A 19,219-nucleotide genomic window follows, 5' to 3' on the forward strand; every position below is an offset into this window, starting at 1 on the left:
TTAAAATTATATTTTTAAAGAATTATTCCGCTGGAGTTTATTAAGATTCTTTATGTTGGTCTTAAATAAATAGATATTTTCTATTTATGAATTTTTGAAAAGTAGTGTGACACTCCGTTGTGTGATTACTCTGATTATAATAATTAATATTACGTTGTTGGGAGAACGGGGTGTTACATCATACATTACATTACAATAATTCATACAATAAGTTTGAACTTATTCACTAAATCTACTTATTTTCTCCTTTTGGGGTAAAAAGTGAACAATCTACGTGGGGTAAAATAGTGAGCAGCCTTCTTGGGGAAAATACATCATCAACCCTTGGGCTAAATTTAAATTTGTTTTTTTTTACCACAAGAAGTTCTTTTTACCCACGGTAAAAAGTTTCTGCGGTTAAAAAAATAGGTTTAAAATTATCCCAAGGGTCGATCACTTCCCCAAGTCGGCTACTCACTATTTTACCCCGACGAAAATTGATCACTTTTTACCCCAAAGAGAATATTGAAAAGAAAAAAAAGAAAGAAGAGAAATAGATGGAGAGAGTGAGGAGGGGGAGAAAGTGAGATGGTGTGAGGAATTAGGGAAGTATGGAGAGGTATTTATAGGTAGAAATAGGAGCCTAGGTTGTAACTACCATAAATATGGTAAAAAAACGTGTAAAGTTTGTTAAAAACGTGTGTTCTTGAGCACAGACCACCGGCCAACGTGCGTGAGTTAACTCGCGCATAGGCCAGTGGTGCGTGATTTGGCTTACAACTTGCGTTAGTTAAGTCACGCATGGCTTACAACGTGCGTTAGTTAAGTCACGCTGCGTGACTTAACTAACGCAAGGGTATATTTGGAAGCAGTGCAGGGCGCGAGCAAAATGTGCTGGATGGAGATCAAAATTCAAGTTAGAGTATGATCAAGTTGCATCCGATTTTACTGAGCTTTTGAATTCACTTTTTTTAAACTAACACAAATGTATCTGTACTGTTGTTGGTTACAATGGATTAACATATTGACAATGTAACTTGCAATCATTTTTTATCTATGGATAATGACCTCCAATTGATATCTATTTGTAATTTTAATGGATTTGTCTTACCTTTTTTATATTCTTATTTTTTTTCTAAGTTATGCATATGTGTATCCATGAACTTTCTCACACACCTCCAATAAAATATAGGTCATGTTAACTTGTGCCTTTAGGGCACATGTTAAGCAATCTAAATGGAGTAATGTTGCATTGAAAAACACAATATAACAACTTTTAAAAAGTTGAATGTACACCTTTTGATATATGTATTTCTATAATGAATATCTTAACATGTGTCTTGGGGGCACAAGTTAACATTAGCCATAAAATATATATTTTTAAATAATTATAATACTTCTATGAGATGTATCCGTGGTGGATTCTCAATTTGGTGTCAATCATCACATTGAATAATTCATCTTAACAATGGGTATTAGCAATGCTCCATTCCATTTTAAGAAAGTGTCCATAGACTTGATACACACTCTAGTTACCACTGTTTGTTCCTTAATCATGCAAAATTCAAAAGGGTGGTATAGTTTCGTTGTAATATGGTCAAAATGTACATGAAAATGTTTGTAAGAATGACAAATAGATTCTTAAAAATCGTGGTTGGATCCAACACAACACCACAAAACCGATTTGTGAGATGATTCTATAAGTAAATTTTTCTTGACAATATTGGATTAAAATTTACTTAATTACAAAAAATTTAGTTCCTAAAGGTAAATTTGTCCATAAAAAGTCCAACCAAAAAGCAATTAAATGTTAGTTAACTTGAAGATCATTTTATATAATGGTATAAATAAATGAATGAAGAACATAGAGCAATATGTTGGATTCAACTTGGCAAATTATTTAAAGGAAGATGGTAACTAGTGTCAAGTTAGCATGACCCTTATTTAAATTGTACATATATGAAATATGGTATACACGTATGTATGTGTGTGTGTGTGTATATATGTATATATATATATATACACACACACACACACACACACACACACAATGGCCTTGTTTAATTTATTTATTTTTCGATGACATATATAGGACTCGTCACGAGCTTAACTTATGAGCTATGTTTGTTCCCAAGATCGAAACCAAGTTTTCTTTCTTCAAGTAATTTTTCCATCTCCTCCATAGGAACTCCCTTAGTTTCTGGTACAAAAATAATAACAAAAACAATGGCCATACAACTAATTACTCCAAAAGCCAGGAATGTCCATGCAGTCCCAAGAAGCTCTATGACAGATAAAAAGGATTGAGAAACAATGAGGTTAGAGACCCACACTGTTGTTGATGCTATTCCTCCACATATTCCTCTATACCTTAAAGGGTATATTTCAGAGTTAATAACCCATGGAACAGTTCCCATTCCTGGTGAAAAGAATATTATGTAGACTGCTAAACCAACTATTGCCAACCATCCTATTTTGCTTGGACATCCTTGTGTGTACCAATCTCTTTGTTGTGATGCGCAGCGCTCCTTAGATGCGTCATCTTGGATTAAGCATGCCCCCGGTTTTAGCTGCAAAACCAACATTTTTGATACAAGATTATGTAGAAGAGCTCTTAACAACGATGAATATGTAAGAGCATAATAAATTTAAACTAGTTTGTTTACCTTATCGGTGGAAGCACAGAAGCCACAATTTGATTCATCTTTAAGACAAGTCATACAATCCCATTTAGCAGGGTCAGTAGCTTTAGAGTAACCAGGGCAAGTGGAATTGAAGTTAGCCGTTTCAGTTGGACTAATAAGTGGTGATGTAATCGCGGTCTGATGAAAAACAACAGTAAGAAGAATAAGTGATGCAACAACTCCTGTCAAACTTATTAATGCGAGTTTCTTTCTCCCGCTTTTTTCAATCAAGTACATGCTTAAAATGGAACCAAATGCATTTAGTCCAGATGTTATGAGCGACAGAAGAAGTGCCGTTTGATTGGATGCAAAACCAGCTAACTGAATAATGGCTGGGCTGTAGTACATGACAGTGTTAATTCCAACAAATTGTTGGAAAATTGCAAGTCCCATTCCTGCATATAAACCTCTCCTTACAGCTTTGGTTTTCATCATTTGTACTATTGTTACGTTGTTTGAAAATTCTGCTTCCTTAATTTCCTTTTCAGTTGATTCACTCAAAACTTTGATCTCAGCTTCAACTTCCTCTGGTGGATAAATCTTCTTCAAAATTGCTATACTTTCCTCTTTCCTTCCCTATTACATATTGGCAAAACCAATCATATTGTTTTCATATTCGTTTTATCATGCTGAGCTTAATGAGTGGAAAACACTTATGTACGTGTCATAGACACAATGTATAAACCATTTTTATAAATTAGCACAAACACTAATTAATATGAGTTCATATAAACTATGGAACAAAATCTTAGAAAACTGATGATGGTGAAGGATGAGTACTAACCTTTCGATATAGCCAACGTGGTGATTCTGGGAGTGAAAACATAAGTGCAAGTTGTACAACAGCTGGTACTGCTGCTATTCCTAACATCCATCTCCATGTTCCAGGCAGCTGATAAAAGAAGAAAAAAAAAGTAAGTCAGATTCTAACGGTTCAAATTTGACGGGGTCATTGAAAATTCTGAGGAAATTAAAATTTTAAATAATTCAAATATTTTAATTGAATTCTCTTCATTTTTAAAAAGTTGAGGGATCAATTCCATAATATGCATAATAACATCGATTTGCAAAATTTTAAAATCTCAAGGACCAATTTACAAATTTGTTATGTGATGATATGCATATTTTGGTGGGAAAATGTGCATATATAATGTAAAAACTAACAACTATAGGTGAAAGAAAAAAAAGTTCAAAGTTCAGACATCCAGAAGAACATGAATGTATTTTATTTTTTATATCAAAAATGCTATTTGGACACTTTGACAAAATACATTTTTGTGATTAATTCAGTTGTGAAATTGATTAACGACATATTTCAATTTTGTGTTATAAAAATTCAAGGAAAAAAAGTACCCTTCGCCTTGTAAATATGGTGAACAATACACAAGTATTGTATTTGTGTCTAGGATTTGTGTCCAAATAGCATTCTTGGTTCTGTATATAGAGGTTGTTGAATTAATCAGTTACCCTGGACAGTCCCAAATTGATGATGTAGGAAAGGAATTGTCCACCAGTGATAAGGAAACTATTGAGACTAACAAGAGCTCCTCTAACTTTAGTTGGTGAAGCCTCAGAAATATAAAGAGGGGATGCCATTGATGCCATTCCAACACCAAGACCAACAAAAACTCTACCAACAATTAGAATTATTGGGTTAGGTGCAATAGCCATTATAACTGATCCAGCAAAGAATAGTCCATCTGCATAAAGGATTGTAATTTTTCTTCCAAACCGATCATTCATCCATCCACCACCTGAAGCTCCTATAATTGCACCAGCAATTGCGGTACTTACTATTGCTTCCTGTTTCACCATATTATTTTATACTTATCATTCAAAAAGTAACATATATAGTAATATATTTTTATTAACATCAAGTTTTAAATTAAAACATAATTAGAACCTATTATGGCCAGCTACTCCAAAATTGGAGAAGTATTTGTATCAAATACCAATATCATACGGGTACGTGTTGTTGTGTATATCCCAGACTTATCATTTTTTTTAAGTATTTTATCAGATAGATATGAGATACGTCATGGATAAACGTAGTAATGTATTCTTAAAAATGTGAAAAGGTATAAAAATGTGAGAATAATTTGTGGGACATCAGTGAAGATGTCGAACGATATATTTAGTTCAACATGGTTTTTAAACCATGCACACCCCTGGAGATGCACACGATCCACTTGAAGATGATGTTAAACTTCTTGAATTATGTTTTGTTGAACCTGATTTAGGCCATGTTGTGTCATGAATTTCAAAAAAAGTTATGGCAACATCGCGCCATGCAAACTACGGATTCAGGATTCATATTAGAACTCTAGTATGCATTACCTGCAACCAAGTTTTTCTCTCCACTTCCTTAAAGTCATCTCTGATATACAAAAGTGCACCAGATATGACACCTGCAATAATATCCATAAATGGTCAAAGACTCTAAAATGAAAATAAATTAGAGAAATGAGAAAAAGAGAGGTATGATAATTTACCAGTGTCATAGCCAAAGAGAAGACCACCAATCCCTGCGGTGAATGCAAGTTGAAGGATATATGGATTTTTCCTTGAAAGAGCCAAACATTCCACGAATGCAGATTTATCAACCTCTGCTACTGCCCCCTCCATGTTGTTGTCTTGTTTTTTTCAACGATTAAGAAAACGTACTTGTTTATACTTTTATACTTATGATACAAAACAATCCCAATGCCCATATGTGCACCAGATATGACACCTGCAATAATATCCATAAATGGTCAAAGACTCTAAAATGAAAATAAATTAGAGAAATGAGAAAAAGAGAGGTATGATAATTTACCAGTGTCATAGCCAAAGAGAAGACCACCAATCCCTGCGGTGAATGCAAGTTGAAGGATATATGGATTTTTCCTTGAAAGAGCCAAACATTCCACGAATGCAGATTTATCAACCTCTGCTACTGCCCCCTCCATGTTGTTGTCTTGTTTTTTTCAACGATTAAGAAAACGTACTTGTTTATACTTTTATACTTATGATACAAAACAATCCCAATGCCCATATATAGAAAAAGCCAACTCAAAACAACGTTTGTGCATGAAAATTGAACATAAGTAGAGAATCACAAATCCAGAGAAAATCTTGGAGAATAAATTACAGGAAATCACAAAGACAAAAATAGAAAAGGTGCGACTAATAAGGAAAATTTTGTGAAGTTGTGATTTGTCATCTCTTCACAACCAAACATGCATTCATTTTGGAACTAACTAGAAAAACATTTAAGTAATTAAATTCTGAAAAAATGTATGGTTGCTTGGACCATATTTCTATATATTTATCTATGAGCAATGCTATTTAAAGGGAAAGAAATTTTCCCGAAGGGCAATGCTAATTCCAGCGACAGAATTCATCCAGAAAAAATCACGAGAGTATGGTAGCCGTTGGATTTGGGTCTTTATAACAATACAAGGTTGATGGAAAATACAATGGGTGGCCCACACTGTTGTTTTAAACTATCGTGATGTCGTCGGGATACTATTTGTCGGGAAACATAGCATTTTCCTTTCCCGAATCATCAAAATAAAGTATAGACCAATTAAAATGCTTCCTTTTCCACGGTACACGGAGGAGAGAGAAATTGAGAGATTGGAAATACATGCTCGGGACAAATTCTGTTCGTGAGATATAGCATTACACTTTATTTAGGTCTTCACAATTTGCACAAAAATTGATTAATTGATCGAAGCAATGACTAAATAAATCGATGATCTTCAACTTTTGGGACTATAATATTTGGTAAATTAGAGGACCAAATTGTGTCGGCTTGTACAATTTTTAAGACTAAAACGACGGGTAGTGCTTACCACTTTGTCTACATACAAAAGAAAAGATAATAATTCACTTAAATTTATATTTGTCAATTTTTTTTCCATGAAATTGAATAATTCTTGGTTGGGCCTCCTATTAAACCCAACCACATATTCTAATAGAGTAATGATATTTTGACATCCATTTGATGACAACTTTATTGACAACCTTGTTTTTCTCACTTCTTATTGGTCAAAAACAATGGAGAGAGAAAAAGGAAGAGAGAGGATAACAACATCATGTGAGTATGAGAGAGAAAGTTGTCCAAAAGTTGTCAAAAAGTGGTTGTCAAAATATCATTTCTCATTCTAATATGATACCAGAGCATCCTCTAAGATCAGTTGGGTTATTTGTTATCAGGTTTCTGTTATCATCATCAATCATTTATATTCACGCATCAAGGCCAATAATGCTGGACGCAAAGGGGTGTTATGAGAAAATCTCAAGTCCCACGTAGAAAATATGACTCTTGATAATAGTGTACATTGAGAGGTATATGTCACCTTACAAGCTCTATTGAAATGAATTAGACCCAATATAAAAAATCATACGATAGTATCAGAGGCTTTCTAAGATACGTAGGACCACTTGCTATTAGAATTTCGTTATCGAACCACCAATCATTTATATCTACATTCTACACACTAAACTCAATAATGATGGACGTGAAAGGGTGTTAAAGAATCTCACATTGAATTAGATATAACTTAAATATGTATTTATAAATAGGAGCAATCTCACTTTACAAGTTGGTTTTATGGAGTTGTATTAAACCAAACCAAGTATTCTGATAGTTCTATTTCAATCTTCATTGATTCCTTTTCCTCACGAAGTCTCTATATTTGATTTATATATTTATGGTTTAAATGTGTCATTGGTCCCTGCACTTTCATCAGATTTTGGCATTGGTCCATGCACTTTTTTTTGTTTGGCATTGGTCCCTGCACTTTGTAAAAATATTGGTATTGGTCCCTCTTTTAACTTTCTGTTAAAAAAAAAACACAAAACTAACGCAGTGCCACGTGGCCCAATCATTTCACGCCACGTGGCACCAATACCAATATTTTTACAAAGTGCAGGGACCAATACTAATATTTTTACAAAGTGCAGGGACCAATACCAATAGTTTTGTGTTTTTTTTAACAGAAAATTAACAGAGGGACCAATACCAATATTTTTACAAAGTGCAAGGACCAATTCCAAACAAAAAAAAGTGCAAAGACCAATATCAAAATCTGATGAAAGTGCAGGGACTAAAGACATATTTAAGTCTATATTTATTATTTCGGTTGAACTATGTATCCGTGTATAATTTTGGAGGCTAATTGCACGGGCATCTAAGATCTATTAGAGGCCCAATAACTTTAAAACAATTGTAACATATATTTAATAATTGGCTTAAATATGAAAATAGTCCCTGCAAATATCTGACATTTTGGTTTTAGTCCCTGTAAAAATATTTTTTTGGTTTTAGTCCCTGCAAATATAAAAAATTTGGTTTTGGTCCTTGGTATTTTGTTTTAGTCCTTGTAAAATTGATTCATATTGAAATTGGTCCCTATAATATTCATTGTAGTCCTCATTTTGAGGGACTAAAATCAAAGATTCTACATATTACAAGGACCAAATCTAATATGTATCAATTTTACAAGGACTAAAACAAAATACCAAGGACCAAAACCAAATTTTTTATATTTGCAGGGACTAAAACCAAAAAAATATTTTTACAGAGACTAAAACCAAAACGCCATATATTTGCATGGACTGTTTCCATATTTAAGCCTTAATAATTTAATAATAACATTTTAATGAAGGTTGCCCAGGAGCCCCCTCAATTGTTCAACATTTCACAAAAACAACAATCGAAAGCTAACTTCGTTGCTTACAATACAATTTTAATTTGGTAAGTAACATTTTATTGAAGCTTAAGGCTCAATTCCATCACTGAATTTTAATGGATAAAGTTGCAATGATGAAAAAAATAATATTATGACTACATGATTATATGTTTATTATGAAAGTGACTTAAAATAGGTATTGAGTTGCTGCATGTAGGGGACTTAAGTCGTTAATGTGAATGACTTGAATCACTTTGAAAATTGGTCTTGAAAAATCCCTACATATGAGGACTCGAATTAGGTTATTATCTCTCGGGAAGCACTTGGGTGACATAATGTCACCGTGACATTAAATCTGGGCCACACAACACACATTGCCACATAACATATGTGCTACACAACACATACAACACATCTGGGCCACACAACACAACACCTTTGTGTGGTCCAGATTTAATGTCACGGTGACATTATGTCACCCAAGTATTTTCCATTACCTCTTATAGGTTGATTCGAATCCCACAGTCATTTTTGCATAAAAATTACTTTTTTTACAACATTACACACCCTTCACAATAGAATGTCAGAGAACACGAAAAAGCTAGTGTTTTGAATGCTGAAAGCTCTTTGAAAAGGTTCTAAGGTTGCAGAACACTTTCTAAAAACCTTGGATATAGATATTTCATTAGAGGATCAAGCTTTCTCTCTTGTCATCTTGGTAGAGATCTTCTTATGGGTTGAGAGACTTGAGAAAGAGGTAGAAATTAGGATTGTCTTGTTGAATCTAATTTCTTGTAACCTCTTGAATCTTTTTGTAAAGACTAATTCATAGTGAATTGAAGAACCGCTCCTTCCACCAAACATAGGTCAATTTGAACTTAACTCAGGAAAGGATGAATTAGGCTAGATTTACTTTGATTGAATATTGTTGCTTGAATTGTTTGGTTGTTATCTGTCTTTATTAATTGCTCTGCACATTATTATCTTGGCGTGTGATTTTTTTTCCCTCAGCAACAAAAAAGTAAAAAGCTCACTAAGATTATACACCCTCCGGTCACTAATATAAGCAAAAATCCAATTTCTAGATTCATTCAATTAATGATGTATGTAGTCTTTATTATAGGCTACATACATCATTTATTGAATGAACTTAGAAAGTAGATTTTTGTTTATATTAGTGACCGGAGGGTGTATACCATTCACTAGTTAATTATTTTAACATAGGGAAATGTTAACTTGTGCCCTTAAGGCACAAGTTTAGAAGCTAAATGTAGAAATATAAGAGAAATGTTATCTGTACATCTACTTTTTGACAACTTTTGAAACAACCATCTCTCTCATACTCACATGTGTTTTTATTCTCTCTCTTCTTCTTTCTCTCTCCATTATTTTTGTCCAATAAAAAGATGAGAAAAGTGGTTGTCTCAAGAGTTGCACAAATTTGGTTGTACAAATATCACTCTTCAAATATAATTTTGGAAATCGTGCATTCAACGTTTCGAAAGTTTAAAAACTTATTTTTCCAATACAAAACTTATGTTTTAATTCTTTTTTTAGATCCTTGACTAGCATGACCCTTTAACATATGACAGGAATAAATTTAGATCTACTAATACATTGGTCATTTCCCCTCAGCAACACACTTTATTGCTCAGGTAAAGTGTTAAATAAGAGTCACTAAATCTCCTCATCAACACAGTCCATTGCTCAAGTGAAGTGTTAAATAAGAGTGACTACATTAATACTCAAGTATAGTAAACAACAAGCAAGAATCCTTGCCATCATTGTGAATGAGCGTGCATGAAGAATATTGAAACATATAACAATTACAAACAAAAAGACAAAACGATTAGATATTTGAGATATGAAATAGTGAAAGTTCTAATTTTACCAAATGTTGAGAAATAATAAAAAAGTAGCATAATTTTATATTTACAATGTGGATATTCCACTTATTTTTTAGGCTGGTAATCCAAAAAAGCAAAAAGTCAAAACACTAAAACATAAAAACATTAATGCAAACCCTAAGAAAATATTTATAAACCTTAAAACTAACATAAATTAACTCAAAGTGACTCAACCCTTCTGAGAGGCGATTCTCTTGTTCCAAAACTTGAATTGCAGAGTCCGTTGTTCAAGCATCTTTTCCACTTCCTCAATTGGGACACCTTTAGTTTCTGGTACGAAAACGAGGACAAAGAAAATTGCTATGACAGCAACAATTCCAAACAACATGAATGTCCATGCAACTCCAATAGCTTGTGTCAGAGATAAGAAGGATTGAGAAACGATAAGGTTCGAAATCCAAACAGTTGTTGAAGCCATTCCTCCACAGACTCCTCTATACCTTAAGGGGTAGATCTCAGAGTTTATGACCCATGGAACAGTCCCCATTCCAGGTGAAAAGAACAGTATATAGAGTGCCAATCCAACTAGTGCAAGCCAACCCAATTTGCTGGGACATCCTTGAGTGTACCATGACCTGTGTCCTTTTTGACATTGGTTCTTTGCCATGTCATTGGAGATCAAGCATGCACCTGGTAAGAGCTGCATATATAATACAGTTGATTAGCTTAACAACAACTACTGAAGGTAGTTTTTCATGATTGAGTAATGATTACCAACCAAATCCTACTTTATAAAACTCATAAGAAAAATATGCAATATATAACTTGTTTGGTTAAACAACTTGATTAAGTTGTTTGGTTAAAAAACTTGATTAAGCAATTATAACATACATTCTTATCGTGATTATTTATAAGTTGTTTCTATAACAAAAGATAAAATCAAATCTAATTGTTTTCATATAAGCTACTGTAACAAGGAATCCTACACACCCTGCTATTGTATCTTAGTAGTCAGCCATATGGTGTTTGGCCGTTCTGTTTATTTTTAATCATTGTTGCTTCTGTCTGTGATTGGAGGTTCGAACATAGTCACATGTATATAAGATGTTTTTATAACTATCATGCAAAGTTTATGGAAATAAGTTAAAAATGGCCTATGGAAAGAGGAAGATTGCATGTTTACCTTGTTAGAGTCAGATGCACAGAATCCACATTTTGGTGAAGCCTTTAAACACGTTGTGCAGTCCCATCCGCCACGAGAAGGAGTAAAAGCAGGACAAGTGTTGTTGAAACGATAAGTTTCTATTTCACTTATCATTGGAGAATGAGTTTCTGTTTGTCGGAAAGTGACGGTAAGAAGCGCAAGGGATAAGACAACTCCAAACAAACTAATCAAAGCTAGCTTCTTTCTCCCGGTTTTATCAATGAAATAAATGCTTACAAGCGAACCAAACGCATTTAACCCAGCAGTGATTAGAGACAGAAGCATTGCAGTTTGATTAGACGCAAAACCAGCTAACTGAACAATAGTTGGGCTGAAGTACATTACGGTATTGATTCCTACAAATTGTTGGAATATTTGAAGACCCATTCCTGCATACAAACCTCTTCTCACACTTGTAGTTTTTAAAAGTGTGATCATACTTATCTTTTCTGAAGATTCAGCTTCCTTCAATTCCATGACAACTGATTCCTGCAAAGCCTGAATTTCAGCATCAACTTCTTCTGCTGGATAAATCTTTCTCAGAATTGCTTTTCCTTCCTCCTCTCTACCCTGTGGAGACAAAACAAATGTTGTTATTTAATATAAAATTCTGTCACATAGTGATTGTAGCATCACTAAAACACTGTTTTGTAACGGAATTGAACAAACTATTGATTGACAACATTGGACAAAACAATGTAGTTTCTCACAAATGGAAAATCACGAATGAAATAAGCCTACAATATAGATGATTTAACTAACCTTTCGAAACAACCAGCGAGGTGATTCTGGCAGCCAAAACATTAGTAGCAATTGTAGTATAGCAGGTAATGCTGCTACACCAAGCATCCACCTCCATGTTCCAGGTGCCTAAACAAGCAAGTCCCCAAAAATTTCTATCAACATACGACCTACTTCAAAAGTACTAATACAACATTGGTCTCAAATATAATGTTGAAGCAGATACAAGATTATGAAATGAAATATAAAATGCATGGATCGTACAATTTTTTAAATGATAATAATAAAATTTTAAAATGATCTTGGAATTAGAAATTCTTAATCACAAAAGTTCTTTCACGACAATATTAACCTAAAAAGACTGACTTACCTATTTGAAAATTTTATAATCCTATCTATCATTTTAAAGCTTCATCAATAAAAGTGTCACGACACCTTCAATCTCAAAGACTTATGATCAACTTATTTTATAATTTACAAAGCACAAACAACATGATTGCAATGTACAAATTAAGTTACTATGCAAACAAAAATCATGATCTAATATAATGGTTTTGATACCTTAGTGAAGGCCAAGTTGATGAGATAGGAGAGGAATTGTCCCCCGGTGATGAGAAAACTGTTGAGACTTACAAGGGCACCTCTCACTTTAGCGGGTGAAGCTTCTGAAATGTATAGTGGAGAAGCCATTGAAGCCATTCCAACACCAAGTCCGACAAAAACACGGCCTACGATGAGGATAGCAGGGCTGGTTGCAGCAGCCATGATAGCAGACCCAATAAAAAAGAGGGTATCTGCAATCATAATTGATCGTTTCCTTCCGAATCGATCATTAATCCAGCCACCAACTGCAGCACCTATTACTGCTCCAGCAAGGGCCATACTCACTATAGCTGACTGTCAAATTCAAAAATATAATCATTATTATCACATTGCAACATGCCTGTTTCTACCATTATTGTAAACATAGATTATATCATGTATGCATTGAATTCAAACCAATGTTGGAAATATCCTATGTAAGGAACTAACTCACATAATTACTTGAAAGAACATCAAAGTTAAAATGTTCTGTATTGTTCAAATTATAAATTTGTAAAAGATGCTTGTTACTATTGATCACAAACCTTACTTTTTCTTACCTTTTCTAATATATTTAACCATTCCACAATGTTCTGTATTATCAATTTGCAAAAGGTACCTTTTACTAATCACAAAAAGAAAAGTCTTCTTTCTTTTTTCACCTTATGGTTTTTATAAGAGGGGAAAAACTACTACCTTCTATCATAAGTTACACTTCATATGCAGTTTAAGTTTAAGAAATTAATTATACTAAATTAGTTGGAATTTTGAAATATGTCTCTGATATAGACAAAGTTGTAATTTAGTCCAAACTTATAAGTAATTTGTAATTAAGTCCTGCTAAAGTTTAGAGATCAAACTACAAATAATCTATTTTTTCTTTATTAAAAAACATCTATCAAAATGATTTTGATCGCTACTATCTTCATGTTTTGTGTAAAAAAAATCTTATTTTAAACCATTTTTTAATTCTTCTTTAGATTATCTTTATTTGAAAGAAGACTATAAGAAATGGGTAAAATCTAAAAACTTATCATTTTTAAGAATAGTGATAATTTCTAAGTAAAAGTGATTTTCTCCTTTAAACAAAAGAAAATAAAAGTGATTTTTCTCCGTGACAAACAAACCTTTACTCCATGTGCCACTGAAATCTATGGTTTAAAGAGAAAAAAAAAAAGTGAAATAGAAAAACAATCAAGTAGTAGCTGCATTTTTCCAATATGATTCTCTACATTCTTGAAGAAAAACTTCATTACAAACACAGATAAAAATGTTTTAAGTACAAAAACATAAACGAAAAAAAAATATTAAAAGAAATTGAACTTTAAGACTAAATTCTTCATTATTTTTTTTTTCTTCTATTTATGTGAATGTTTCCAAATATTTTTTATTTGTATTTATATGTCCAATTAAGATTTGATTTATTTCCAACTAGGTATCTCCTCTATGATATTACTTATTCGTTATTATTTGTATCCATCCAAGTTAATATAGTAGGCCAGGGGTCCATGTGATATTAAAGTAAAATAAAAATAACTAAAAATTGATTTTGTTTTTGATAAAAACATAAAACAGAATTACCTAAATAAAAGAATAAAAACAACAAATATCCCTAAATATATTCCGGATTATTCGATATTTAGTTAGGAAGTATTATCCAATAAATAAAAGAGAACCTTCCCATGTTAATCTTTTTAATTAAATTTCTCAGTAACGGTCTTCCCGTGATGGCCGATAAACAAGAAAAGAGGATAAAGATGATCAACCAATATATATTTTTACTAAACCGACAATTAAATTTAAACCCAAAAAAATGTTATAAAACCATAGGCTTTGTTTTGTTGTACAGAGTTTTAAACAGAAACGTATGCACATAGGAATAGAAATTAAATTAAAACTCATATAAAGAAAGAACATTGAATTCAAATCATTATATCATATGAGAGAAATTTACCTGAAGCCAAACTTTGGTATCAACAGCTTTGAAATCATCTCTGATGTACAAAAGAGCCCCAGAAATCACACCTGCATGTTACAAAGCAACCAACAAAAACGAGTAAAATTAATTATCGACACATCATAAATAAACAAAAATAGTAATATAAATAATGAGAAATTAATTAATAATAATATAATTAATGAGAAATTAATTAAAAATAATAATAATAATAATATAATAATAATAATAATAGTAATGGTAATAGTAATGGTAATAGTAATAGTAATAGTAACAACAACAACAACAACAACAACAACAACAACAACAACAACAACAATAATAATAATAATAATAACTTGAAGTATCATGTGGCCATATCAAGGAGACAAGGACACAAAAAACAAAACATGGTACATAGACTAATGGTTGATAACATGTGAGATTGAAACATAGGAAAACAAAGAAAAAGGTTGTTGTGTGATTACCAGTGTCATAGCCAAATAGAAGGCCACCAATACCAGCAGAGAAAGCAAGACGAAGGACATATGGATTTTTCCATGAAAGGGAAAGACATTCTCTAAAAGCTGAGATATCAGGCTTATGTACTCCACCTTCCATTGTATTGTGAAAGAGGTTGAGGTGGTGGTGAATTGGTTCTTTGGAAATTGAGAAACAAACCACCGTTTGAAAGAGATAGTATATATACAAGAGGACGCAAAATATTTATATATAGTATAGATGAGAGAGCGATGAATGTTTTCCTCAAAGTCAGAGAAAACAAAGTGAAACTGACTTGTGACTTGTATGTGATACTAATGTTGAGACATTGGGGTTATATTTATAGTAGAACAACACAATTTGTTTCATTCATCCTTCAAAGGATAATAACAAAATTTGTTTTACTATAACCGTTTTTTGCGGAGGAAATCAAGCCAACTTAATTTAAATATTGTTTTCTAGTTTTTTCATCCATATTTTTTTTATTTACTGTATTCCTTAGTAAGTATACATATTTTGTTGTACTTATCGTATTGTAAAATATAAATTTTAATTAAATATATTTTATGTGTTTTTAAATTTAAATTTTAAAAAACACATATAATTTTAAAGGAAAATTTATAACAAAAAAATATCCCTAAAAAAATGATAGTTCCGTCTTGAAATTTCCTATAATTTTGACTTAAATTTAGGTTTCAATTTTAATTTTTTTTTCTTTTATAAAATTTTATCATATCGATTATGTAAATATTTGTTTATGCAGATATAAATACATACAATCCGTAGTGGATATGATATGTGGTGCAAACATTGAACAGTCTTTTGCATATAAAATAAAAAGTTATTTAATAAACACACTACATTAATTTTGATTTTGAAAAAATTTTGATTTTGAAAATAGTCATTGAGTTTTCAAAATTTAATCATATCAACTTTATCATATATCACCACAAAAATTTGTTTACGCATATATATGTAAATAAACTCCATAACTTGCGTGACTCAACTATTCAAGGCCCCTGCAGGACCATATTCATGATAAATGGAAGTGGCTACTTGACCCTATCCAAGGCTATTCAGTGCGTGAGACTTATCATTTTCTTACGGCATATGACGAGTTTTTGGTTAGGGGTCGCAGTCATCCAGTGTGGCATAAGCATGTTCCTTCCAAGGTTTCTGTTTTTGCTTGGCGTCTACTTCGAGATCGTCTGCCTACAAAGGCCAATTTGACGTGTCGGCGAGTGCTACAACCTAACGATATCATGTGCGTTGGCGGATGTGGCTTCTCCGAGACGGCATATCACCTTTTTCTTGCATGTGACATCTTCGGTGCCATTTGGAATTTGTTGTGGCAGTGGCTCGACATTTCTCATGTTGCCGCCGGTGAGATTGGTGAGCATTTTAATCAGTTTACTCATATGGCAGGTATGCCTCGATCTTCACATCCATTCTTCAAAGTAATTTGGCTTGCTTGTGTGTGGGTAATTTGGAAAAAGAGGAATGACCGTATTTTCAACAATGTGGCTTCCGATCCTTTTGCTCTCATTGATAAAGTTAAGCTGAATTCTTTTCTTTGGTTGAAATCAAATAATGCTTTGTTCGTTTTTAGCTACCATGAATGGTGGCGTCACCCGCTTCATTGTATGAGTGTTACTATGTGATTTATTGTACTTTGCGATGTCGGTGCCATTTGTTGTAGGCACTCCGCTCCATCATAACTGTAATTTTTGAGGGGTTCACTCTCGGCACGTCTTGTGCGAGGTGAATCGCCTTTGATTTTAGTAATATATCTCATTTTGGCTTGTTAAAAAAAACAAATTTTTGTATATATAAGAGAAAAATGTTTAATAAAAACATTATATTAATACTCAATTTTTATTTAACATCTATAAACATTCTAGAATATTAACAATCTAATTATTTTTTATATAACTATCACAATGTTACGTCGCACGAGTCTCTTACTAATTTAAAATTGAAATTTGAAGAAGAATTGAGTTGGTAAAGGTATTTTTGTCCAGAAAAAGGTCTGACCAAAATGTAGCTAAGGATAATTAAATTTTGAGTTGCCTTTGTATAATGAAATAAATATTTATTTTAATTATATTTGTTGGACTATGATGTTAATTGGTATGAAACTTTCATCTTTTTTTGGCACACGTCAAAGACCTTCCTACATCTTAATACCCCTACTTAGATCACAAACTTCGGTTACTATGCTCGGCGAAACTTCCATCTTCTATTAGTCATAAGTGCCCATCAAAAAAACCTATGAGGCATGTTCTCCCCTTCCAACTGTTATTTCAATAGTATGATATCAATGTTATAACAAATTTTATATCAAAAAATTTAATTATCTCTCTTCATTAAAAAAAATCCAAATTTTATTTCAATATTCATGTTGTATGTTTTTAAATTTGAAAAAGAGTTTTTTCAACAAAGATAAATTTGTAGGTAAAAAATGTCTAACTCAACTGATTTTTTCTCTTCTATGGATGCTTACGAATGGCTTAGAAAGGAGAGCTAAGGGTTCTCAAGCTAACACTTTTTTTGCTGGAGTTTGGTGGTCTTGGCGGCAGTGGCGGAGCCCTTCATGGGCTGGGGTGGGCCACGGTCCACCCGGAAAAATTAAAAAATTAACGATTATAGGTCTATTTTGCGAGATTTTATACAATTTTATGTCGATTTTAGGTTTCAGTTGATGCAAATTCCCGCAAAGTAGTGCAGTGGCCCACCCGAAAAATTTAAATAATTCAATTATAGATCTATTTTGCGAGACTTTAAACAATTTTCAACGGTTAATTTTAGTGGTCCACCCGAACTTTTTTTTTCCGGCTCCGCCACAGCTTGGCGGCATCAGAATCTTATGTGTTTGGGTGGTGAAACTTGGTCTTTACAACGCCTGACTTGTAACATAAAAATTCTATTGAGAGCATTGTAATAAGCTTTTCTCCTTTTGCTTTTGCTGTTACGACTGACATGTACATCAGATGGAACAATAATAACTTTACAGGTGTTATTCTTAATGTGGATGGTCGCTGTCATGGTACTCCTGTTAGAACCAGGTTTGGTGGGGTCTTGCGTAATGACGCATGTTTATTCCTTGCTGGCTTCTCCTGTTTTATTACAGGTTCAGATGACATCCTGCCAGGTGCTATCTATCACGGATTAATCATGGCTAAAGATTTGGGTTAAGCAAAACTTGCTTGCTATTCTGATTCTCTTGCTTGCATCAACCTTATTAATGGTCTCCTTGAGAGCTATCATATCTATGTTGTTTTCATCCAAGACATAAAACATATGCTTCAACAAATCAATATTACGGTTTCTCACACTTAGAGAGGGAAACCATTGTGCAGACTACACGGCAAAGCTTGGAGCCTTCTGATGTGGAACTTCTTCGTCATGATGTCCTCCCTACTGACCTTGTTAATCTTCTAAGTAGCGATGCAATTGGCACTTTGTTCCTTAGGGAGTAGCTAGCGTGTTTTTTTCTTTTCTGTTTTGTTTTTCTATACTTTATCATTCAAAAAAAAAATTGATATTTTTTTTTAAGGACAAAAATTTTTTTTGATAGTTGTTCAGGTTACATTTACCCAAAAAAATGTTTGTCTAAAATTAATTATACTTATCATTATTTTACGACTAAAAAAAAAAAAGGTTTATTGGATCGAGTGTATATTTCAGTTGCCTTGTGCTCCCTTTGATCTCAGACAAAAAAAGGCATCAAAACTGAGTAGCTCATTTGATTTTCTTTCATATGTGCTTTATTTTATTTAATGGGTTTTTGATAAATTTTTTTTTTTTTGAACAAACCAAAATGAAATTATATAACAAAGCAGCCCCAAAAGCACGAGGTGTGCCTTGGAAACTACAAACAGGAATCAAGAGTTATAACAAGTACAACCTGACCACAGCAAAAACAACATTAGCCTATACCCAAACAAACAAGAGGGCATGACCACCACTGCTGAGTACCAAACACAAAGGTAGCTTTTTTAGCTTTCAACCACCCTAAACACAACATCTTAACCTTGTCTAATAACCGGGGAATGGGAGTAACTACA

At 32.8% G+C, this 19,219-nt stretch overlaps 2 protein-coding genes across 3 annotated transcripts; both read right to left on the reverse strand.

The window, feature by feature from the left end:
* Positions 1-1,844: 1,844 nt before the first annotated feature.
* On the reverse strand, positions 1,845-5,339 carry LOC146933065 (putative inositol transporter 2). Of its 2 annotated transcripts, none has more exons than XM_085704807.1 (6): positions 5,156-5,339; positions 5,001-5,071; positions 4,131-4,466; positions 3,448-3,555; positions 2,646-2,801; positions 1,845-2,549 (listed from the first exon to the last, which is right to left on the reverse strand). In XM_085704807.1, the coding sequence occupies exons 1-6, from the start codon at positions 5,286-5,288 to the stop codon at positions 2,091-2,093; spliced, it is 1,263 nt and encodes a 420-aa protein (XP_085560933.1). In that variant the 5' UTR covers positions 5,289-5,339; the 3' UTR covers positions 1,845-2,090. The 2 variants fall into 2 exon arrangements, with proteins under 2 accessions (XP_085560933.1, XP_085560931.1); XM_085704805.1 differs by having other exon boundaries at positions 2,646-3,239.
* Positions 5,340-10,197: 4,858 nt separating this feature from the next.
* On the reverse strand, positions 10,198-15,465 carry LOC146933066 (putative inositol transporter 2). Its single transcript, XM_085704804.1, has 6 exons — positions 15,140-15,465; positions 14,670-14,740; positions 12,695-13,030; positions 12,155-12,262; positions 11,372-11,962; positions 10,198-10,888 (listed from the first exon to the last, which is right to left on the reverse strand). Exons 1-6 carry the CDS (start codon positions 15,270-15,272, stop codon positions 10,418-10,420), a joined length of 1,710 nt encoding a protein of 569 aa, XP_085560930.1. The 5' UTR covers positions 15,273-15,465; the 3' UTR covers positions 10,198-10,417.
* Positions 15,466-19,219: the final 3,754 nt, after the last annotated feature.

Source organism: Medicago sativa, chromosome 4 (assembly GCF_051527215.1).
Source record: "Medicago sativa cultivar Bolivia chromosome 4, Bolivia_mono, whole genome shotgun sequence".
In the NCBI taxonomy this organism is placed as follows: Eukaryota; Viridiplantae; Streptophyta; class Magnoliopsida; order Fabales; family Fabaceae; genus Medicago; species Medicago sativa.